Raw genomic sequence first — 25229 nt, forward strand, 5'->3', positions numbered from 1 at the left:
CTTGTACCAGTGATTTGTACTGTCATGAAACTGTACTTTTTTCTATTGCAAACTTCTAATAAATTCTTCAATCAATCAATCAATCAATCAATCAATCACACACACACACACACACACACACACACACACACACACACACACACACACACACACACACACACACACACACACACACACACACAGAGCGAGAGAGAGAGAGAGAGAGAGAGAGAGAGAGAGAGAGAGAGAGAGAGATTGATTGCTTTATTATAGGGTGACCATATTTTCAGCCACTCAAACCGGGACGCAAAACACTGTTGCCTAAAACTGGGACCCTAAAAGCAATGCGCACGTTACCGCGCACGCGCGTGCCCATTCGCTAACGTTCGTGCACGCGCACACACGCACTGCAGGGGGGGGGGTTCTGGCCCTGTTACAGATGTTGTCCAAAAATCATGCAGATCGGTACACAGTATCTCTGTAGCCGTTAAATGGAACGGGTATTTCTTACATTGATGCTCCTACATATTAGCATGCAAGCACCAGTTAAAGTTACTTTCCATCCCTCATATACTGTGTGCACAGTGCACATCCCATAACCCACACACTGCACATCATTTCGGAGCTCATATCTTTGAACGAATACCAGTAGAGTCGCCGAAATGAAGGTCGCCCGGAATGGTCGCCGACAAGTGTCGCCGACGTGTTTGGAATAGTCGCCTGGCGTTATAGAAAACTCATCCAGGCAGTGAGAAATCTCATCGAGAATGGTCGCCGACGTGTTTGGAATAGTCGCCTATATAAACCATTATAGACAACAAAGGTATAAAGGGAGTGAGTGAGTGAGTGAGTGGGGTAGGCCTATATATTTATAAACCATTATAGCCTACTTAGCATTTAAAACTCTGATGCCCAAAATAGACAACAAAGGGAGCGAGTGTAGGCTACCCTACCCATATGTCACCCATTCACACATTACAGTAGTATACTAGCCTACTACATGTTTTGTACCTGTGCTATTTAGAGAAACTATAGGGTCTAAGCTTTATAACTGTACAAGCTGGCTGCTGGCAACTGTGTCTCTGACCAACGACTACAACGTATTGGATCTGTAGATTTAATAGCAGCACGTCTGACTGCACAGATCGCTTCGTTGGGATTAAAACCGCTCGTAGTCCTACCACAGTGATGCGGTGGTACGTGGCTTTGGAAATAAACGTCATGAAACTTTACCTTTTTCTATGCAAACTTCTAATAAAGTCTTCAATCAATCCATTTCATCCTCCATGACACAAACTACTTTAACCAAGCCTATGCTCGCGCCTCCGACCAAGACGACACAAGGAAAACAGTGTGCGTGCACTCCGTGCAGCTGTCAGTGTGTGCCAGGGACGTGCAGAGAATGTTAGAGAGGCAGGGGCTGACACTTCTAAAAGAGGTCAATTCTTTCAACATACTTGCATTCAAGTTCAGGAGCTGCATTCAGGTAGGCCTATATGGCACGGAAAAGGGCGTTTGCATTTCTTTCACCATAGTAAAACAAACGCATTCATGGTCTAGACTGGAGAGCAATAATGGCGAGTGCCAATGTGCGGCCGGAGGGCACTTTTTACCAGTGGATAAAAGGGCAGGGGCTCAAGCCCCCTTTGATGTCTAATGTGTGCACGTGCCACTATGTGCTGAGTCGCGGCTCGCAACATGATGCTGTCAGACAGTAAAATAAAACTTTGTGGATATAGTTTGATATAATTAGGCCTACATTTCTGTTGATGTTTCAACCAAGGGACGAGTTTATTTTATTTGTGATTCCCCCAAAACACTCATGATAGCTGATACAACAGAAGTAAATGACATTTCACAGAAGATCTTTTTAATTAAAATGGAATGCTCAAAACGCATGATGCTGTGACTGTGAGCTTGTAGATCGGCTATTTTCACTACTTCATAATTATATTTTTTTATTTATGGAATTTCTTGTGATGTGTTTGCTTGACTGAAAATAATAATAGGCCTACATAATCACGCGGTCGATCGGTGAACTGATGCACAGAGGAGGCATATAGCCTACACACTGGACCCATTGTACTATAGGCCTAGCTATAGTCTAGCTTTTGTCTTGAAATAAAAGATAATTTGACAGACAACAGCCTGCATACTGACCATAATGGAATGTTATTGCAGTCGGGGTGGCTATATTTCTTGCAAAAGATTTTAAGACAACGGGTGTGTCCGCATAACCTTAAGTTGCTTTCATACTAGCTTTTTATTAGTGAACTAAAACAATATTTGACAGATATGACTAGCTTATACATTTTACTTATTAATTGGAATGTTATATTATAGCAATTGATGCAACAATGATGTATGGAACACTAATGGAGAGACATGGCACGCATTACGCGTCGTGCGTAATGCCAGCCCATTTAATTGCGTTTTGCCATTGCCATATGGACAGAGAGATTTCTCTATACGGGGCCATGTAGAAGTAATCAAAGCCATCAGCTGTAAATGATCAGTCAATCAATTAAAAGGGTAGCCACGTCTGTTTAGTTTACTGTGCAGGCTGAGTTTGAATCGTTTTTTACCGTCATATCAGACAGCGCACAAATTGCCTATAGGCCTATTGTAATAGCCTACAATAATTGGCTGGGATGTAGGCCTAATATTACAATTAGTGTGATGATGTGAACTCCAAACGTTCCCCTAATCCCTAACTCTTGACGCAAAGCTATAAGATTCATGTGATATCCTACTCTATAATGTCAGGTCTAAGTTGTGGCATTTAGTACATTATTTCTATTTGATACCAGTGACATGCAGTGACAAGCATTCTGAGACTCTCTCAGAATGCATTGATTTAATCGAATCTTAGAAAAAAGAAAGAAAAAAAATCTGGCCTATTCTCATTTAATACTATTTCATACTGGCCTGGGATTGTTTTCTTAATAGGCCTATGATTGTTGAATGTCCATACAAAATGCACTTTGTATTTAGCCTAGGCCTACTTTGAATTTCAAAGTGGGCTATTAATCTTTCTGTTTGGTGAAACAGATACTTGACTGTGCACATTTCAATATGATGTCAAATGCCACTTTGCTGCTTTGTCCATATGCGCTTAGGATTAAGCAAAGTAAGAGTAAGACACCAGTTTCATTCGAACATGGCTCGGTCAATTATGAAGCGATTTAAAAAAATAAAACGTCACCTCATTCATTGCAAAGCCCCACTTCCATGACCAATGACTGTAGCCTATATAGTAGTGTTCCTATTAAATCTAAATATTTAAACGTTGGCTGATCTACCAGCTCTCCAGACTCCTGTCCCAAAACTGACATTTCCATTCTCAAAGCTCTGAGCTTTGATTGGCTTCACATTGATAGATATAAAACTATAGCCTACTTCACTCCCTTGTGATGGGATGCTGAGACGATAAAGCTACTGATTAGTACAAAGCTGGCTGGCTGCTGCTGCGTCTCTGATGTGTTTAAAGCAACACGTTGAGGGGCCTGGATGTTTAACAGAAGACAGGTACAGCTACAGTTATAAGCTTATGTAACGTGTGAATGGGTGACATTATGAACACTCACTTGAATACCCCACTCACTCATGGTTTATAAATATATGGGTAGGGTAGCCTACACTCACTTGAATACCCCACTCACTCACTCACTCACTCACTCACTCACTCACTCACTCACTCACTCCCTTTATACCTTATACCTTTGTTGTCTATAATGGTAAAAATATAGGCGACTATTCCAAAAACGTCGGCGACAATGTCGGCGACATGTAAAAGCTGTCGGCGAGAATTCCAAATCCGGCAGGCGAGAATTCCACCGAAATTGGTGAGCCTTCCTCGGCGACTCTTCCACGTTTTCCGGCGACCTTCATTTCGGCGAGTCTACCTGTTACCCTTTGAACGGGTAAGAGCTAGTTATTTTAATTCTGGCGAAAACCGGGACCATTTTGTAGTGAATGTTGAAAACCGGGACATATTAGTGTTTTAGAGATATGTGTCGGGACACCGGGACACGTAGCTTGAAAACGGGACTGTCCCGGTTAAAACGGGACGTCTGGTCACCCTACTTTATTAACCGTTTAAAAGGCAGCAAATCTGCCTGCATGCCGTGCGTAATTCTCCATAATGTGTTGATTAAACTAACTCAAAATATTCATGGGGGGGGGGGCACAGGCAGAACCCCTTTCCCTACTCCCGTCACAGCCCCCGCGAGCTCCTATACGGTAATTTACGGTAATTTGCGCAAATTTTCTGAGGTGGCAAAACCCCCCCACTTTCATAGTTTGTCCGTCGGCTCACTTTACCCCCGCGACTGGAGTCAAGCCAAACTGGAGGTAACGTGAGCCGACGTCAAACTGTGAAATTGGGGGGGGAAACACCTGTAAAGTATCTCTATTTACTCAAGTGCTGTACTTAAGTACAATTTTGAGGTAGCCTACTTTTACTTTACCAGAGTATTTTCTTTTTTCTCAGCTTGTAGATGCTCTATTTTCAAACATTAGTTCTGGTAGGCCTACTAATTATTCCAATACTTTTGTACTTTTACTCAAGTACATATTGAATTCTGGAATATTTTTTTTTACTTGTAAAAGAGTTTTTCCTATTGATACTTCTACTTCACTGGAGTATTTTACATTTTTGGAGCTAGTAGGATAATAGTAGGCTATATAATCTAGTGATAGTAATTTGTACTTCTATATAATACCTGACCAATGTCAGATTTGAACCTACACTCATTGAAGGTAATTCCATATCACAAGCCGCACTGCTAGTCCGCTATGCCAGCACAGCAAGCTTATCTCCAGTTGCTTTCTGTGCTGCTTTAGAAGATATTCTGCTGGTAAATATATGGAGCGTACGCACACTCAAAAGTGTGCATTTCAGTTAGACAGGGTGCAAACCTTCAGTCATCCTTGTATCATCCATGCCAGTATGGCTCAAGAGATGAGCACATGTCTAATAAACCAAGGGTGAGTAATTCAATTCCCCACAGGATATTTTCGCTGTCCATCTAAATTCTAAAAGTTGGGTTAACTATTACGTTTGCCATTGCATCATCCATGCCAGTGTGGCTCAAGAGACGAACACAGATCTAACAAACTAAGAGTGAGGAGTTCAATTCCCCGATGGGAATTTTCGCTGTCTATCTAAATTCTAAAAGTTGGGTTAAGTATTACGTTTGCCCTGGTAGCATCCATGCCATTGTGGCTCAATGGTTAAACCAAGGTCTATTAAGTCAAAGGTCCTAAGTTCAAACCTCAAACAAAACTAAAACCAAAATAATATTAAAAACAAATAAACCAACCCAAAAGTGCAAAGTGAAACAATACACTAAAACTAGTAATGGGCAGGATCACTAATATATAAACTAAAATAAAATAACACAAATGCCTCAATATCCATGCCAGCGTGGCACAAAGGTCAAATCCAAAGTTCATAATCTAAAGGTTGCAGACTCAAACCCCAAACAAAACTATAAAAGAGTTAAACAACTTGTTTTTGCTGTCCATCTAAATTCTAAAAGTTGGGTATAATTATAACATTCGCCAATACAATGTTCATGCCAGTGTTTCACAAAGGTTAAATCCAAGATTCATAAACCAAAGGTTGCAGGTTCAAACCCCAAACAAAACCAAAAAAAACTTAAACCACTAAACAACTTGTTTTCGCTGTCCATCTAAATTCTAAAAGTTGGGTATAAGCATAACATTCGCCAATACAATGTCCATGTCAGTGTGGCACAAAGGTTAAATCCAAGATTCATAAACCAAAGGTTGCAGGTTCAAATCCCAAACAAAACTAAAAAAAATTAAACCACTAAACAACTTGTTTTCGCTGTCCATCTAAATTCTAAAAGTTTGGTATAAGTATAACATCCGCCAATGTAATATCCATGCCAGCGTGGCACAAAGGTTAAATCCAAGGTTCATTAACCAAAGGTTGCAGGCTCAAACCCCAAACAAAACTATAACAAACTTAAACAACTTGTTTTCGCTGTCCAACTAAATTCTAAAAGTTGGGTATAAGTATAACATTCACCAAGACAATGTCCATGCCAGTGTGGCACACAGGTTAAATCCAAGATTGATAAACCAAAGGTTGCAGGTTCAAACCCCTTCAAAACTAAAAAAAACTTAATCCACTAAACAACTTGTTTTCGCTGTCCATCTAAATTCTAAAAGTTTGGTATAAGTATAACATCCGCCGACGTAATATCCATGCCAGCGTGGCACAAAGGTTGAATACAAGGTTCATACACCAAAGGTTGCAGGTTCAAACCCCAAACAAAACTCCAAAAACTCAAGCCACTAAAAAACTTAAATAGCTAATAAATCAAACCAAAAGTGCAATGAAACTCAAAAATCTCCATAAAACCAATCTAACTGACAATGGGAAAATTACCATCATAAGGAAAAATCTCTCAAAAATTTGAAAAAATAATTGCTTTACTTAATATGTTAATTTCTAAAACTCCTCCCCCTGAAGGTGGGTCACCTCCAGACTCCTCCCTCTTCCGCCAGGGCTAAAAGAGGGCGTGGGGAGGGAGCTGGGCTGTCTCCGCCCTCATCGCCTAAAAAAAAGAAAAATCAAGACATTCCCTGACCAAGATTCAAACCCTCAACCTCCAGGTTATGAGGCATCTGCTTTACTCATGCACCACCAAGCCTTTCACACTAATACAATTTTGGAGGTTATATTTAAAGTTGAAAGGAGAGATGACAGGTCAAAAGATGAAAATCCACTTCAAACACCTCTACCCCTGATAGAATGCTACCCCTGATAGAATGACTGAATCTACTAGATCACCCCCTGGTGATCAGGGTTCATTTTGACACAACTGAGTTCTATTCCAGGTTATTGTTTAAAACCATCTGTTTGAGCATTTGTACTTTTACTGAGTCTGCACTTGCATTTACACTTGAAAGCACTTTAAAGCAAACAGAGATGTTTCATTTTAGCCCAAGTAATGTCATTAAAATTCAAACCCTTTTTGTCATATATGGATTTCTTAGTTTCAGATTATCAAAACTATAGCAGTTTCAGCCAAAAGTTTTTCTTGTTTTGCCTCTCACTCTAGACAATTACATTAAAAAAGGCTAACAATATTTATATTTATAATGCACTTTACATTTGTGACTATCTCAAAGTGCTACAATAGGCATAATACAAGTATCATCGCACCATTAAAAAACATTTAGAAACTTTAAAGTTTAACTAGTTTCTCAATTAAATACTGCTGAATTATTAAATATATAATTAATAATTAAATATGTCTGTGTCACAAGCCAGCCTGTGGGGCCATGACAAATTGAAGAGGACACATGGTAGTAGTTTTAAATGTAACAATAATTTATTACCAAAATGTTTAAGTAATATGTAACTGCACCCAAATTCTTCTGGTTCAGAAATGGACTACGCTCCAACTGATGCTCACAAAGCTTTTATTCTCGTTGAGACACCATATGAGACACCAAAACTGTAAAATGACATGCAAATACATTTTAGCAATAATGAAACAAAACAATGCAACAACCATTAAACAATAAGACAATGCAATGTTGCAAAAACAATAACACACTGTACAAGTACAAACAATGAAAAGTGCAATAACAACAATAAAGATGTTTACCGTGTGCGCCATCTGAACCAAATATTTAGGAGTAGTTAACAACCTTATCTTCTCATCTTATATGTAGAATCCCCTGGGCTCTGTCTTAATCTTTTATATTTAAGAGAAATCTCTCACACAGAGAGACAGAGAGCTCCTCTCTACAGACCAGTGTCTGTTCTCACCATCTTGTCTTCTGATTAGCTCAGCAGGTGGCCTCTATTAAAGGGTCTAGTGCTGCAAATTGGTGTCATGTGACCTCTGCCCAAGCCTTGCATGACACTAGGCCTACCTGGGCAACAAGTGGCACCATATTACAAATACAAAATTGTCACCCAAACCACAAAATGTCACCCAAATAGAAATAGATTCACCATTTAAACATAACCAGCTAAACCAACAATAAAATAAAATTAATCATCTAGCCCCCCATTGCTAGGACAGCTACATAATACTTTCAAGAGTTTGAGCTGTGGTAGGTAACTCAGTAATCAGTAGTGTCAGCAATGCATGGATGTGTGGTAGGTGTAGTGTGGGTGGGGTGTTATAGAGTGTGCAAACTCAAACATAAAGGGAAACCAAACACAAGAGGTGCTGTCGTCTGGACAGGGAGAGAGAGACTGGGTGACAAGCCAGTCTTATGTAGGGCTCCAGGGAGTACTGGCCAGGTGCTCCCAATGCACCTAATCATCAAGCTCATTGGCCGACACCCATAGGCTCTGTGGGAGAAGCACACATACAGGGAGAACACCATATATGGACACCACAGGCCCTACAGGCCAGGTCAAAGAGGCTGTGGCATATATAATAAATAATATGTAGATCATTATTTACAAAAAATAGAAATCTCCTGGATTCTGACAGTCCTACGTTGGCAACCCCGGTTATGTAATTATTAGACCACCTATTAGTTATGTAGTCTACATGTCACGTCATGCAATTATGCAGAGATATTCACTTAAATAAAGGATGTTAATTAATGGTAATACAATCATCAAATCCATTTCTGTACGACTACTTTTTGCATATAATTGCTGAAATTGTAATCTCCTGGATTCTGACTGTCCAATATGTTGGCAGCCCTGGTTACATTGTAGATTTTGATTATTATTAGGTCTACAATACATAATACATTAACCACTTCAGCTCTATATATATTTCGCTAATTTTTATATATTTTTGTGAAGGTTGTGAAATGGGCATTCTGCATACTACGCAGACTTGTACTCTTGGCAGTAACCTCTTGGTACCCTAACCCATTTTGGATACACATCGTTTCCGAATGCACTTCCGAGGTCCAAATCACTTCAAACCACTGCTGCTGTTTTGGGCAACCACCGCTAGATGTCGCCCGTTTCACCTATCAGACGGGGACGTTGCTTGCCTGTGTGACAGACATCAACGCAGCAGAGAGAGGCAGAGGGCCGATGGAGAGAAGATGCTCCGCAATCAGAGTCCAACAATAGCGGATAGAGGAGGAATCAAATAGAACCCTTTTTAGTTTATAATAGACATAACATTCATCATCATATAGGCTAGTGATTGGGCCCGAAGGCGTTGTTGTGTTTACAGGAGCGTTTTATTGTGCACAACAGGCAGGCCCGTATCATGATGTCTGTGGCCAACGCAAGACACACGGTCCTGAACCCGGTAAGAATCATTTAGCAGCTGTTTTCATCCTTCGATCTTCAAGTTCAGCGTTTATATCTGCTTCATGGTATTAATCACAGATGCAGCTTGTGTGGCAGTGTGGCGTGCCTGACATGGTCTAATATTCCAGCAAAAAAAACGCAGCCTTTAGCCTTCTAAATGATGCGATATGGAATAGGCTACATCATGAGACAATTCATACTAGCGTTTATGATGATATATTAAGCATGTGTTTATTCCATTGATCATGATAGTATAGGCCTATGGTAAATAAAGGAACAAATTACTGTACTCTTTTACGAGTAGAAGTGCCATATTCAACATCTACTTGTGCAAGTACAAAAAAGTAAAATTACTCATTGTGCAGAATGTTGCATTTCACAAGTTAAACATGTATATGTGACCCGCTAGAAATATAACAACTCCAAGGCTTGGTACAAGTATAACAATTATTTTATTTAGAAAAGAAGTAATCAGAAAAAATCTTAAGTTATTAAAAAGTGTTATTTCTGAGATCTCAATGTCACATGGGGAGAATGGCTAACAATGATCAAAACTAATAAGGAGGGGAAAGGAACAACGGTAGGTGCCGCTTGTTCCAAGACCTACAGCGCAATAATGACAAGAAACTATTAGTTCAAAAGCATGTACAGTATTATCTAGAACAATATCATCCCAACAGTATATAACCCAGCCCAATCAAAAATACAAAATAAGTCATGTCATGGGTACAGGTACTGCAACCAATGCATTGTATCAAAACAAAAGATAGCCCATAATGTTTATTTACCAAGGCTTCTTGTTTATAAACCCAGGCCAACATGAACACCTCAGGCCAGCACACTAAACAGTTCACCACCTGCAGCTGAACAAAGACAGTGATATGTTAGGCACAGTTACACAAAGCTCATAATTACAGAATGTGTCAACCCATTTCCTTTTCACGTTCATATTAGAATACTACTCACATTTCTTCAAGTTCAAAGTCTACCCATTAAGGAGCGGGTGGGCTCCACCCCAAACAATTCAAGTCAAGTCAATGGACACGACCAACATCCATGACCATATACTGGCATCGAGGTACTGACCTGGTAATATAAAACATTGTCATTGTAAACCATAGAAACAAACATAAAACAGTCAAAGCGAGGATAAACTACAAATAAGACAGGCTTACCAGTACAGACAGACAGTTTCAAACTCTCCCTCACTCGACACGCTACCTGCAGTGTCGAGGACCCACAGTACTGTCCTGTGCTGTGCCTGTTCAGAATGCGCTTAAATATAGGCCTCACTCAAGACGTCAACTTGTACGTCACCCTGTCCTCTACTACCCTCTAGGGGTTACATTTTGAAAATAGCCTGATCTGTAAAAAGCCAGCAATCCGTTGCATCGCGATGCATTGTGACTGTGAGTGTGTAGATCAGCTATTTTCAAATGGCCATTATCTAAGTGGTTGGTGTGCTTTTTAATATTAATCAAATACTACAAAGTAGCAAAAGTTTTCAAACCATTAGTGGAGTAAAAAGTAGGCTACAATAGTTGCCTCTGAGATGTATAGTAGCCTAGAAGTAAAAGTATTGAAAATACTCCAGTATAAGTAAAAGTACCTTAAAAACATATAGTCACCAAGGATGTAGGCCTATATAGTTTAATGGCTGAAATTGTAATCTATGCAGTATATATTTCTTTCATTGATCAACATTTTTTATATGGTGGTACAGTTGGTAGTGCTGTCGCCTCACAGCTAGAAGGTCCCGGGGTCGATTCACACTTGGGCGCTGGGGGCGTGTTCCCTCCTCCGCGTCATCAGTGCCCACACCCTAGGTGGGGTTGGTTAAAGGGCCTTTCTGTATGTAGTTTAAATGTTCTCCCCTTGTCCCCTACGGTAGGTAGTACTAGGTACCCTCACAAAAAACATGCAGTAATCCTGGTCTCTATACTGCCTCCCCCTGGCCAGCCGGGGTGCCTGATGGAGGGGAAAGGAACTGGTTGGAGTAACGTGTTCCATCCACACGTTACGTCCGACCGGGGAAACTCCCACATCAGGTGATAAGAAGCGTCTTGGACTCCTTAGACATAGAAGGAAGCCTGAGATCAGTTTGAATGGCCCTCCCCAGGTTGGCAGAGGGAGTGAGATAGAAAAATTATATATCTAAAATATTATTATTATCATTATCTATCTATAAATGCGACAAATCTCTGTCTGTATGTAATCCGCGTATCTCGAGAACCGTTCGTCCCACCGGCTTCAGATTCGGCACGCGCGTTCCTCGCCGCGGCGCGGAGTGCAGTGCCTGCGCTGACTCATTGTGACATCACTTCATAAAAGGCTCTGACATCACATACATGAGTCAGCACAAAATGCCATGGTTACGTATTGAATGTCATCAGTATGACGTGTTCTGATGTTCATATATGGGCTTAAATGGACACAGGCAATATGGCCTGTGTCCATATATGACAACAGGTATAATGGGGTTTGCATTAAAGGGGGAACCGGCACTGTGTCTGCAACACAGTCGGAGGCACAGACAGATACAGAGATCTCCATAATGGGAATAAAGGGACACAGACAAACAGATACAGAGATTTCCATATATGGGCATAAAATGGATGCAGACCGACAGATATCTCCATATATGAGCATAAATGGACACAGGCAAACAGATGGTCAATACAGGTCCTACAGAGATCTCCATAAATGGGCATAAAATGGACGCTTAGAGACAGATAACTCCATATATGGGCATAAATGGACACAGGCAAACAGATGGTCAAAACGGGTCCTAAAGAGATCTCCATATATGGGCATAAAATGGACGTAGACAGACAGATATCTCCATATATGGGCATAAATGGACACACGCAAACAGATGGTCAAAACGGATCCTATGACAACAGGTATAAGGGGGTTTGCATTAAAGGGCGGGGCATTCATTCCCTATTTACATCGTTCCCAAGTTGGCCAGGTCGCCGACTAGTTATTAATAATAATAATAATAATAATAAATAATAATCATAATAATAATGGACAATAAATGTGTCCTCTCAGGTGGTTCCATACACTGGAGGCATTCCAGGAGGATTGGAGCCTGGAGAGATCATCATCATTCAGGGCACCGTTCTCCCTGACGCGGACAGGTAAGGCTTCCCACAGACAGACAGGCACTAAGTTGTGTGAGAGTTGTGTGGGGGAGGCGGGGGGCAGAGACAGCACAATGGGAGGGAGAGACTAAATCTCATCAAATCTCAGACATGGGGGCCGCCAAATCTTTGTGATCGGATCATTCTTTTAAATGAACAACTTGAACCCTCGCATCCCTATTCTGAGGAGAACTTTAGCCAAAAATAGCAGATCTACAAGCTCACAATGCCTCGCGCTGCGAGACATTGAGAGATTGTAGATCGGCAAATAGGTTTGGTGTAGAGGTAAAAAAGAGCAGACCAAGGGTGAAATCTCGCTAATACTATGTGTCATCATTTCGACAACGAAGCGTCGGGAGGGTTAGCAACTCAACCAACGGAGGTTAGGGTTAGAGTAAGGGTTGAGTTTGGGTGTCGAAAAGATGTAGTAACAGCGAAACGCTACCCAGACCAAGTACAGTACAGAGTGAAATGATATATTACTAACATATTTATGAAACGAAAAAAAGTTAAAAGAGTTTTGTTTGAGGTTAACCCCTTATTTTCAATAGAATTCCTTCTGTATTATTTACACCGTTTTCCAAATGGGTGAAACTTTGTCTCCCCCTGCAGGTTCCAAATAGACCTGTCGAGCGGCTGCAGCACGAAGCCTCGCTCCGACATCGCCCTGCACTTCAACCCGCGCTTCGCGGCCTCGCCCTGCGTGGTGTGCAACTCGCTGCAGGCTGGGAGCTGGGGCGGCGAGGAGACACTCCACCAGCTGCCCTACAAACGGGGAGCGCCCTTCGAGACCATCATCCTGGTGCACCGAGACGTCTTCAAGGTTAGCACACCCGTCCTGTTGGAGATAAAAAAAAAAAAGGGGGTTTTGAAGTAGCTTTACAATCGTTCTACTGTGTAGAGCTGTGGCATTCAACCTTTTTCATATCAAGGTACACGGACCACCATTTGATGAGATTTATCTAGCTCACCACCGCTCGCTTGGCGGTGTCTCCCATTGCTCAAGGTCACCTGAGGCTGCACTCACACTGGAACGCACTAAGTTGTGTGAGAGTTGTGTGGGGGAGGCGGGGGGCAGAGACAGCACAATGCATTCCGGATGGAAGTCTAGTGGTTTGAAGTCTAGTGCGTGTTGTGTGCTTGTGGGATGGTGCTCTGTGCAACCACAGGACTCTCACTAAACTTCAAACCACTAGACTTCCATCCGGAATGCATTGCGCTGTCTCTGCCCCCCGCCTCCCCCACACAACTCTCACTCAACTTAGTGCCTGACTGTCTGTGGGAAGCCTGAGACGGCACGCCCCCGTCATCTACACTGAAAACAAGCGCTTGGGGCGTGGTTATCCCTTTATCCTCCTAGGGAAAGAAAACCAGCTGCCGGCTCACGCTGGACGTCACCTTGAATCTACTTTGTTTTACACCTTGAAAAGTGTGTAAAACATATTTTTACGAAGTGAAAAAAGTAATTCGCTTAGTAACATGGAAGTCATTGTCTTCCCCACTAGGTGGCAGTGAACGGCACTCACCTGTTGGAATACAAGCACAGAGTCCCGTTGGAAAGAGTCAACACGTTTTCTATTTCTGGGAAAGTCGTGGTTCACGCTGTTGGCTACATCCCAAACTCAGTAAGGCTTTCTTTCATTTTTTTTTTTTTTTTTTTTTTACTGGCTTTCAGTGGTGTTCATTTACTTAAGTAAACTCGCCTTCACCTGTACTTAAAGGAGCTATAGTCAACTTTTTCATTGTAGGGCCGACACTTTGTTTACATCCTAGTCTATAGACTAGAATGTAAACAAAGTGTTGGTCTGACAATGGCCAAAATTATTATTTTATCAATATTTTACGCTTTTTGTGGTCATTTTTTGAATAGAAACACACATATGAAGCTTAATTTTTTATAAAATCTTTTCGAAACATTATTTTTATTTTAAAATCCATATTTCAAGAAAAAGTTGACTATAGCTCCTTTAAGTACAGTATTGAGTTATTTCCAATTTTTTATATTACTTCTACTCCACTACACCTTGGATCCAAATATTTTACTTTTACTCCACTACATTTGAAAACCTTAGTTACTATTTACTTTGTAGATTTTTATCATTATTACAAAACAACTTCAACCCTTTATACATTTTGTCCATTTGAAAATAGCTGATCTACAAGCTCACACTGCGCCTTAATGCGACACAGTGTGAGCTTGTAGATCAGCTATTGTGATGCCAATACACTTAATTTGGAATCCCGGACAGTTACTTGTAACAAAGTATTTCTATATTGCAGTATTGATACTTTAACTAAAGTAAAACAATTTAGTACTTTTTACACCACTGCTGGCTTTGTTTTTATATAATTCCATATTTATTACTTTCTAACTTTGAGTTTCTTTCCCTCCCCATTGATCTGTAGGCAATATATTCGGAATCAGGTGACATGGTGAGTTATTCCTTTTACGTCATCTAAACAATTTGTACATTATTATCTTGTGTGGTTGAACACACAAACATATCTGACACTTTGGTAGAGGTTTGTGTTGTGTGTTACACAATAGTTCAATTTAGAAATTGACAATCTAAAAAGTTGACTTAAACAGCTCTCAAAGTCGCATTCTTTGGCGCAAACACATTCTAAATAGAGAGGAAAAATCTATATGAAATTGACTTGACAGAATTTGCTTTATTTGCATTAGTTTATGTACTAAAGGAGTGACTTTGAGATCTGTTTGTGTGTGTGTAATGTAAGTCAATGAGGAATGCATTTCTAATCAACGTAGCAACTACTGAATGCTGAATAATACGGAATACTGTGTGTCACCAATATTTGGAGTTACATCATGGCGAGATCTAGCGTCAATTAGCTTTTAACCTCCCATGGCAGAGGAAAGTGCCTCTGCTATCATAACATGTTGTGTATTAACTATTGTCTCTGTCAGGGTGCAGACCTCGTTATTTTTTTCACGATTCAAATTCCAAAATAGCAAAAGTAATCAGATCTGTAATCGGATCGACTACTCTTCATGCTTTTGTGTGACGACGTAGTATGATCAAGTAGGGTGTTGATTTAATAGGGGGAAAAAAAGTTATCGATATCGAGATAAGAGGTTTCTGCCCGACAACAACGATAGGGCTGTCACGATTGTGACATTTTACATGACGATTAATTGTCCCTCAAATAATTGCGATTAACGATTTAAATGTGTTTCTGTCGTTAACGATTACATTTCTGTTTGGCTTGTAGGTTTTGAAGTTGCACATGGCAGATATGACACATAACCTAAATATACAAAGAAATGACTTACATATATACTTTATAATTGAAAAAGAACTTTATACTTGAAAATGAACTAGCCGATCTACAAGCTCACAACAATGATGCGACACAACGCGTTGTGAGCTTGTTGATCTGCTATTTCCACTATTTTTGAAAATGTTAAATTTGAAGACGGATATTTTGAAAATATGAACATTTTTCAACATGTAAACAATTATGGCGATTATCTTCTTCTTCTTTCGTGTATCATTGTCCTTGATTGGTTGACGACATTTTATTTCACAAGACTTCTTGTGACAATAATCGCGATTAGACGATTATGTAATAAAAGCCCTAAACAACGATATCTATTCTCTAACATCCTAGAGTCTTCCTTACAAAGGCAGTATGCTGCGAGGCCTGCGTCCAGGACAGCACATCACAATCAAGGGCCAGGTCAGCATGTACCCTCACAGGTAACCAAGCACAGCTCTCTGAAGATGGAAAGATGGATGAAAGACAGGGTTGGATGAAAGACAGGGTTGTTTTTGACAGCAAGTATTTTGATTTAGTTTTAGTCATAGTCTTTTGAATAAAATGTCTTTTAGTTTTAGTCATAATTTAGTCACCTGAAAAGGTTTAGTTTTAGTCAAATTTTAGTCGACTAAATCTACAGTTGATTTAAGTCAACTGAAATGTATTTTGGCAGGCCTTGGTGGCATCTTGGTTGTGTGCTGAAAATAGCAGATCTACAAGCTCAAGTTGTGAGCTTGTAGATCTCCTATTTTCAGCACGCAACACCCGAGAGCAACCAAACATAAAATGACTCTCTTCTCCACTAGTCCCTCCCTAACGTTTTAGTCTAGTTTTTATTTTGTTGACGAAATTGTCAATATATTTAGTCTTAGTTTTAGTCATCACAGCTTAGTTTTTATTAAGTAGTATTTTATTTAGTTTTCGTCAGTGGAAAAAACGCAGTCGACAAACATTTTTCGTCATAGTTTTAGTCGACGAAATCAACACTGATGGAAGAAAATCGGACAAGTACTATAGTCTGGTTGCCATGTCAGGCATTAGCTAAACTAATCTATAGTAAACCAAACCAAACTAAACGTCATTGTTCTCCGTTCAGCTTCACAGTGAACCTCCGCACCAGCAGGACGGGGAACATCGCTCTGCAGCTCAACCCCCGCATGAAGTCTGGGACGTTCATCCGCAACTCCTACCTGAGCGAGGCGTGGGGCCGCGAGGAGCGCGAGCTCCCCTTCTTCCCCTTCTCACCGGGGGAATACTTTGAGGTGGGCCGCAGTGTCGATTGGTGGTTGTTTGTCGACTAGCTTTTTTCCAGTGACTACAACTAAATAAAAACTAAGCTATGATGACTAAAACTTAGACTAAATATAGTGACAATTTTGTCAACAAATAAAAAAACAGACATTTTTAGGGAGGGACTAGTGGAGGTGGTGTGCCTGGGGGTTGGGCTCTGAAAATAGCAGATCTACAAGCTCACAATGCCTCTTGCTGCAAGCGCATTGTGAGCTTGTAGATCTGCCATTTTCAAAAGATTTGCATACATTTGAAAACTTGAAAAAGAACATTCTGCATAATGAGTACTTTCACTTTTGGTACTTTAAGTACATTTTGATGCCAGTACTTATATGTAACATTTACTCAAGTACATTTGAATTCCGCGTCGGCAGGTTAGCTACTTACCAGCGTCGGCAGGTTAGCTACTTACCAGCGTCGGCAGGTTAGCTACTTACCAGCGTCGGCAGGTTAGCTACTTACCAGCGTCGGCAGGTTAGCTACTTACCAGCGTCGGCAGGTTAGCTACTTACCAGCGTCGGCAGGTTAGCTAGTCACCAGCATTAGTTTTACTGAGGTCAGGGTTTTACTGAGGTTAGGGTTAAGGTTAGGTTTAGGTGGTCGGACCAAAGGGAGTTCGAACCAAGGACATGTTACCGTCTTTTTTTGTAAATGCAACAAATGTTATTCTGTTATTGTTGCTATGTCTGTTAATTAAGCGCCAAAGACTTCCGACGTAAACAAGACTGTAAAAGGCCTTATTCGGGATGTTCCTGTTGGGCAGGATGTTCTAACTGTACCTGTGCCGTGCTGCATCTCAAATGTGACTACTGTACATGTGATGTTGTTCATTGTGACTAATAAAATATTCAAACAATCAAAAGAACTTCCCACCACTGTAGCTAACGGTTGGTCGTGTTCTCTCCGCTGTAGCTAACGGTTGGTCATGTTCTCTCCGCCAGGTGCTCATCCTCTGCCAGCCCCACCAGTTCAAGCTGGCGGTGAACGGCTGCCACCTGTTTGAGTTCCGCCACCGCGTCCAGGACCTCGGCAGCATCGACCAGCTGGAGGTCATGGGAGATGTGGAGCTGAGTGACATCAAGCTGTGGTGACCGAAGGTTCGGCGTCGACGCGGCTAATCACAGGCTCTGGTGATGGAGCGCAGGTCACGGGTTGCTATAGGCTAGGCTAGCACGTTGTCCTTGCTCTGGCCATCGATGCTAAGCTAGCAATAGTGACCCCAGACAGTGAATACGAGTAAAGAAAAGCTTGATTGTCAGCTTTGCCAGCCAATGCCAGGTTTGTTTCTGGCCTTGAAGTAGTCCCATGGTTTCAAGCTAGCATAGCACCTTTTGGTGACCTGAGATATTGACATCTAGGCCAGGGGTTTTCAAAGTGGGTGCCGTGACGGCAGCCATGGGGTGCTACGAGATCATTTGATAATATTTGGAATTTATTTGGACACTTAAAAATATATTTAGTATCATTTTTTAATCACTTGAAGTCAAAGTTATTTTCAGTCAGTTCTGACCAAAATGGCTATTATCTCAAGGTTTTCCTCGCAACATAGTCGCTAAAATATGCCATAAAGTGCTGGGAGTGAAAATTATGAATATAATGTTGGGGTGCCTCGGATGAAAAAGAATATTTACACTGGTGCCCTGAGCCAAAAAGATTTGGGAACCCCTGATCTAGGCTATCCCTCCTGTCCCAGATGGAAATGAGAAAGATGTTTGGTTTTATAGGCCGGGAGCCTCTGTATTTGAACCATGACTGTTTACAGCTGAAACAAAACAAAACGTTTGCCTTTGTTTATCTCTTAAGACTGTCTCTAGAGCACTTTTACTGTAATAATAAAGCCCTGTATACTGTAGTGCACTGTGCAAAGAAAACAGACATAAAATGTACAAATGAATATGTGTTGTAGCATTGGTTTCATTTCAAATGCCAACAAAATGTCAGCAAATATGAAATGCAACGATGGGAATTGAAGGGCTGGCCTTCTATGCCCTCGGGTTAGAGCAAGTTTACGCGCGACCAACTAATATATTACTTTTTAATGTATTAAAAAGTCACAAAGCTTATTTTGTAAAATATAACGATCGCAATCATTAACACGTTTTAACTTGATAGAAGCTTAAAGTAAAAAAACTAAAAAAGAAAACACTCCGTCTTCAAATGAAACAGAAAAGTCAAGATGACCTTATGAAGGTCTAATAAAGTGGTTCTCAACCTGTGGGTCGGGACCCCCAGAGGGGTCCCCAAATTATTTTGGGGGGTCCCCAGATGTTTAGCTAAATGTTAACATTGTTTTCTCACTCAACAGTAAACAGAACAATATACAGTATAAGTATATACAGGGTATCTGCACATTTTAAAGGGAATTTAAAGGTATATTTCACAAAACATTTGGTAATTTTATTTTCTAATCAGGCTTTTATGAACACCCTGGACAGATTTTAATTTGATTATAACTTCAAGCTCCATTTTAACCATGATGGATTCATCAAAAACATATTTCTTTCTTGTGACTCGTATCCCTCCTAATACGTGAGCAAGCGATAACGTTTTTATTTTATTTTTAATCATTTCTTATTGTATATTTTTTTCCATTTTCCCAAAGAATTATTAAAAATAAATGAAAATAGTTATCGAAAAAACACACTACTCACGTATTAGGCACCCTGGCCACAATATGCCTTCCGGTTGGTTCCAAGATTTCTAGCGGAAGTGCTGCGTTTAACGGAAGTTACATAGTAATATGATATAATATTACTGTTTTGGCAGAGTAATCCCTTACACTACTTGTTACTGGGTAAACTAATAATATTACAGTAATATATTACTAAGTAATAATAAGTCACTGCCCAACTGGTTTTCACACAACACAATATAAATGCCTAATTTGAAGCACAGTGCACCACAGGATCAGGTGAAATGTGTGTGTCAATGAAACAATGTCACGTTTTGCAATTTTATGCAAACTATAGCAGTTAAGTGTGTCTTTTTTTCCCTTCCTTTTATATAATGGTACAGCTCTCATTCTCCTCTGTGGTATAATAAATAACAATTAATATTTAATTTGAAGACTTGTATATCGCAATGTCAATCTGTTTGTCGTAAATTATATGTATGACAAAGACTATACTGTATTATAAATAATGTAATTTTCAATAAACATAATTGCATTTACTCTTCTTGGGTCTTTGGGTTTTGATAGAGAATCTGATAGATTTCCCTTTTAATGGACAAGAGGAATCCAAATAAAATGTAATGGCAGATGTTGCACTTTCAGAAGTTGTTCTTCCGTTACACCACAAGATGGCACAAGAGGATAACATTTAAACAGACAAGGCGGCAAGTATTATCTTCATAGTTCAGGCTCTAGAGCCACATGTGGCGCTTTATCCCCTCCCTAGTGGCTCCCTGTCATACAAAAATATATGGAAATGAACAGTTTATTAAACCTAATTTTCATTTATCGTTGACACATGAATTCTTACGGTTTTGTAAAAAACAGTATTGTAAAAAAAAAAATGTTATTGTAAAACGTTTCAATATTTCTGTCAACTAAAATTTGCTTTCTATGAATGATTTTTTGTTTTCACTGCCGATACTGCTGGATTACCTGTACTTGTATGTTTGAAAAAGATTCAACTGTATCCAATAAAAAGTTGTGATTTTATTAATATATCCACAGGAAACATAAGAGTTTGGCAACAAAATAAAATAGATATGGCCACATCATGATAAAGCACAATACAGTCTCTAAGAAAATCAAAATCAAAGAGTGATGATATGCCGTTAGCCTCATGGCATAATTGTCTAGATTATTTCTTTTTGGCCAAATTAACATGACTGCCTATCTCTTCTCAATTCTACTAACACTGCTGCTTCATTGTGCCTTATTGCCTATATCCTCAGCCTATCAGAACCGCTTGTAACATTTTCAAAATTACTTTTTAAGTTTAAGTTAAGTCAACTTTTTGAATGTAACAAGCGTTCTGATAGGCTCATAACATTGGTCAATAAGGCAGGATGAATCAGCAGTGTTATTTAGGAGAGTTGAGCTGAGGCAGATAAACATGACTTGGGCAAAATTAGTTTTTTGCTCATGATTGCCTAAGTCACCTATCAGTGGTTCTCAACCAGTGGTCCTTGAGGGGGTTCCAGGTGGTCCCCAGCTAAATGGAGAGTTGCTAGGTAAACAAATGGACCCTTATATATATTTAACTCTTGCAAGTGTAAAATAATATATTTTGTAATTCCTTCTTCCCTGAAAACTTTGAAAATATGACTTAAGCAACTAGACTCTGTCGAGGTTCTGTCGAAGTTAAGGATGGGTATCGTCTGCAATACTTTTAATGGTATCGATCGCATGACGTCGATACTATCGGGTATCGGTTGGCGTAAAAATTAACGATACCTCGTTTCGATACTCTGGAACGCACCCCTGGCCGGTCCCATCTGTAACAGTTGGGCTACTTGGGAGAGTTTAATGACTGCTTTAGTAGGCTACACTCGTTACTGTGGAAAATAGCCGACAATAGCCTATAATGTTAATTATTATGATGATTATCCAACGTCTATACTCTCCGCTCCGCCACACTGTGTGATCATCATCATCACCTCTGCTCTACCGCAGCAGCGAGTCACCACTCTTTCCGTGTTGAAGTTAAACTTAAATAAAAAGTATCGAAAATGGTATCGAAAAGGGTATCGTATCGATTCCCAGGTATCGAAAAAGGTATTGTATCGATTCAAAGGTGAACGATACGCATCCCTAGTCGAGGTGCCAACATGCATCTTGTGCACTTATAGTAATTTTCCGAAGAAAACAAGTGCGACCAGCACTTGAACATCACATATAGGAATGCTGTTCTCTTCCAACTACAACTTGTCTATGGCATAACTGTAGCCATCTGTCAGAGGAAGACGATGATAAAGTACACAGGTAGTAGAACAAAGACATTTGGGGTTCCTCTGGAGAAGCTACCTGGGTGCTGTGTTCCAGAGTATGGAGCGGTACCCTGAATTATGGTGGAAGCAGGGGCGTCACAAGGGGGGTGAGAGTGGGACTGAGTTACTAGGGCCCAAGGTGGAGGGGCCTTCATTATTTTATACTATTGAAAAATAGCAGATATACAAGCTCACAGCTTGTAGATCTGCTATTTTTGAAAAGTCGTGAAAATGTGTGCAAATCTTTCAATATATGTCGTTTTTAAGCGAACATTTTTAACTAAAATTTTGGGGGTCCTTCACATGAAAATATTTGAGCACCACTGACATAGAAACATAGGTTTTTCAAAAAAAACGTAGAAGGATTTGAAGACTTCCACAAATGTTCACGATTCTTCAAAAATAGCAGATCTACAAGATCGCAGCGCGGCACCGCGCTGTGAGCTTGTATATCTGCTATTTTTCAATAGTTACAGCACAAAATATGAGTGAATCCTTGTGCCCAGAATGTGGTGTGACACCCCTGGGTGGAAGCTTGTTCAATCCTCCTGGACAGAGCGGGGACAGTGGGCCTTTCTTAGAAAACCAGGCTCTTCAAATGGCATGAATGCGCTCAAGGAAAGCACCTCGCTTAAGGTGGAGACGACGGAGGCTCGCTGTCTCAGGCGACCTTGATCCACGCGAGACACCAGCGAGCGAGAGGGCGCGAGGGAGTTGCCGTGTCGAGCGTTGCGAAGGTCGCATGAGCCCACTCGGCGCCGTTAGAAGTTGTAAACTAGGGGGCGAGAATAGTACATCTTCGTCGTCGTCCCCGACTTTCGGCACCTCCGCGCAGGAAATCACAAGCTTATGCGGGCCGGTCTTGCCTTAACCAAGGTGACTCGGACAGAAAGACTTGCAAAAAAGGGAGTCCCCTATTTACGCGCTCTGCTGGCGCAAGTAATAATTATGCTATGAGGCTAACTACGTGTGGAGGATAACGATGCGTGACATAACAACCAACCAACATGTTACAAAATGTACCGCTTCAACTGCCAACGACGACGTCCATATAAGGCAAATAAGACGGTTGGCTCCGCCGTTGTTGTTTTTGTTGGGCTAAAGCTTGATAAGGAATATGATAAACGCCACACTTTGTGATTCATGACAAAATAAAGCAGATTTCTGCAGTAGAATAAACCGAAAAAAAAGTAAAAAAAAAAAGAAAAAGTAATGGACTTACTTTCAAAACATTTTTTTGTTGCTATGTTTTTGTTGGTACATGTGCCGAGCGGGTAGCAGGAAGAGTGGGCACTAATCTCAATGTAAAAAGTGTAATTTTATTCCCCAAAATGTTAAAAAAAATATATACATTTGGAAAATTGGTCTTAAAGGACAACTTTGTTGAACAAGGGTTCATGTTTTTAGATAATTCGAGAAAATAAAGATGAGTGTAAATTATTTTTCATTTACTGCTTTCTATCATATTAGGGATTTTTATTTGATTGGACGGGAGCATGCATATATACGTGGCTAATTATGTCTTTTTAGACATAAAGGTGGTTGCACACTGCTGCGTTTTTCGGGCCGAATATCGGAGTGAATTTTGGAGCACGCAAGTAAAAAAATCAACCTCACGTTATGTCAATCACGTTTGCACACTGCCGCCCGTTTCGCGCACCACTCGGTCCCTTGCTCTCTCTATCTCTCTCTCTCTCTCCTTGCCCTGAAAAACGCATTTCGCAACGAAAAACGCAGCAGTGTGCAACCACCTTAAGCCGGCGATTTCTTTATTGCTATTTACACACTAACACTACTAGCCCCCATAAGTCACGTCTGCCCATTAAAGACCTAAAGACATAATTAGCCTTGCATGCATGCCTCCACCCACTAAACCCAATAAAAATAGCAGTAAATGAAATAAATATAACACTAATCTATTCTTTTCTAATTACTATCGAAAACATGAACCATTGTTGAAAAAACTAAACAAAAAACTAAAAGTCATTTAAAGTCTTAAGTCACCCCAAAATGACTTCTTTCTATGGATTACTCACTCCATGGAGACTTGAGTTCATGGATATTGTTTTGTTAGTCGCATTCTTAAGTCAACAATTTGAGGAGACTCTTTGTGTCTACATGGGGAACAAAGCAGGCTATTTGTGTCTCCATAGGGTCGTCAAATGATTAGCTTAGGAATGCGATTTCTTTTGGTGAACTATCCCTTTAAGTAATGATTAGAACATGATTGAACATTCATCAATTAAGGCCCATTATTTCTCCAATTGCAACAAATCGCTACATGGAATAATTTTGGGCATATAGACAAGAAGTTGGAAAGAAGGATAAACTTAGGTCTGATAATGGTGTACTGTGCATGTTCAAATCATGGTGTATATACTTTACGTTTACTTCAGACCATTTTTCAAATATATATCTTTTTAAAATTTGGACAAAATAGGCAATTTTAGATCAAGGTGCCCACTCTCCTTGTATCCGCTGATAGGGATGGGACGATAAGCGTTTATCGTGATGAAGAACACTCACGATAATCGTATCGTGGAGATTCAATTTATCGTGATAACGCCCTCCGTCATGCACTGGGATTAATTCACCTTTCATTTGCCGAGCTGCATTATCCGGTACCACTTAAACCCTCTATAATTGGTAAAAGGTAGCCGAAAAATAGCCGATCTACAATCTCGCAACGCGACAGGTTGTGAGCTTGTAGATCTGCTATTTTTTTTTTGGCAAATGTTCCGCCCCAGGATAATGGCTTTTGATTATCGTGATAATATCATAAATCGCGATTTCTTTTGTCACAATAATCGTGATATGACATTTTCATATCGTCCCATCCCTATCCGCTGAGAGCCCTGTGAGACAAAAAAAAAAAAAAACATAAAAACAGTCACCCTCGCAGAAAGAGACCGCGGAGGGTCCAGCATGGCGGGTGTTCCTGTGTGGTCAGCATGGCTTGCAGGCAGTGCTTAGCAGAGCGACCAGCCCGGTTCCACTGGGGAGAGGAGAGGTTTTGGCAGGAGACACTGAACCAACGTCCTCCATAATAAATCTGTCGTGTTCCAACGTTAAGTCCAACGTCTGTATTATAGCAGCTGATTCACCAACACGGCCTCGGTTTCTGTTTTGTTTTTACCACTTAAACCCTATATACTTTAGTTGGCCAGAGTCCCAGGGCTCTATACTTGGCACCCTTTCCCCCCCCCATCGACGCCAAATCGTCTTCCCTGAAAACAGCCGACCTCGCAGGACTACCATTTTCGTCAAATGTTCACCCCCCCCCCCCCCCCCCCCTGTCCCCTGGATTCAGGGAC

General features: G+C 40.5%; 1 protein-coding gene across 1 annotated transcript; it reads left to right on the forward strand.

Moving 5' to 3' along the window:
• Positions 1-9218: 9218 nt before the first annotated feature.
• On the forward strand, positions 9219-18068 carry lgals8b (galectin 8b; the record flags this gene model as incomplete). The annotated part of the gene is made up of 8 exons (XM_080750704.1): positions 9219-9257; positions 12314-12402; positions 13018-13228; positions 13911-14030; positions 14812-14838; positions 16039-16127; positions 16784-16949; positions 17919-18068. The coding sequence occupies 8 exons, from the start codon at positions 9219-9221 to the stop codon at positions 18066-18068; spliced, it is 891 nt and encodes a 296-aa protein (XP_080606830.1).
• Between the last annotated feature and the right edge of the window lie 7161 nt (positions 18069-25229).

This window comes from Nannobrachium achirus (assembly GCF_963921795.1).
Source record: "Nannobrachium achirus genome assembly, chromosome: 20".
Taxonomy (NCBI): domain Eukaryota; kingdom Metazoa; phylum Chordata; class Actinopteri; order Myctophiformes; family Myctophidae; genus Nannobrachium; species Nannobrachium achirus.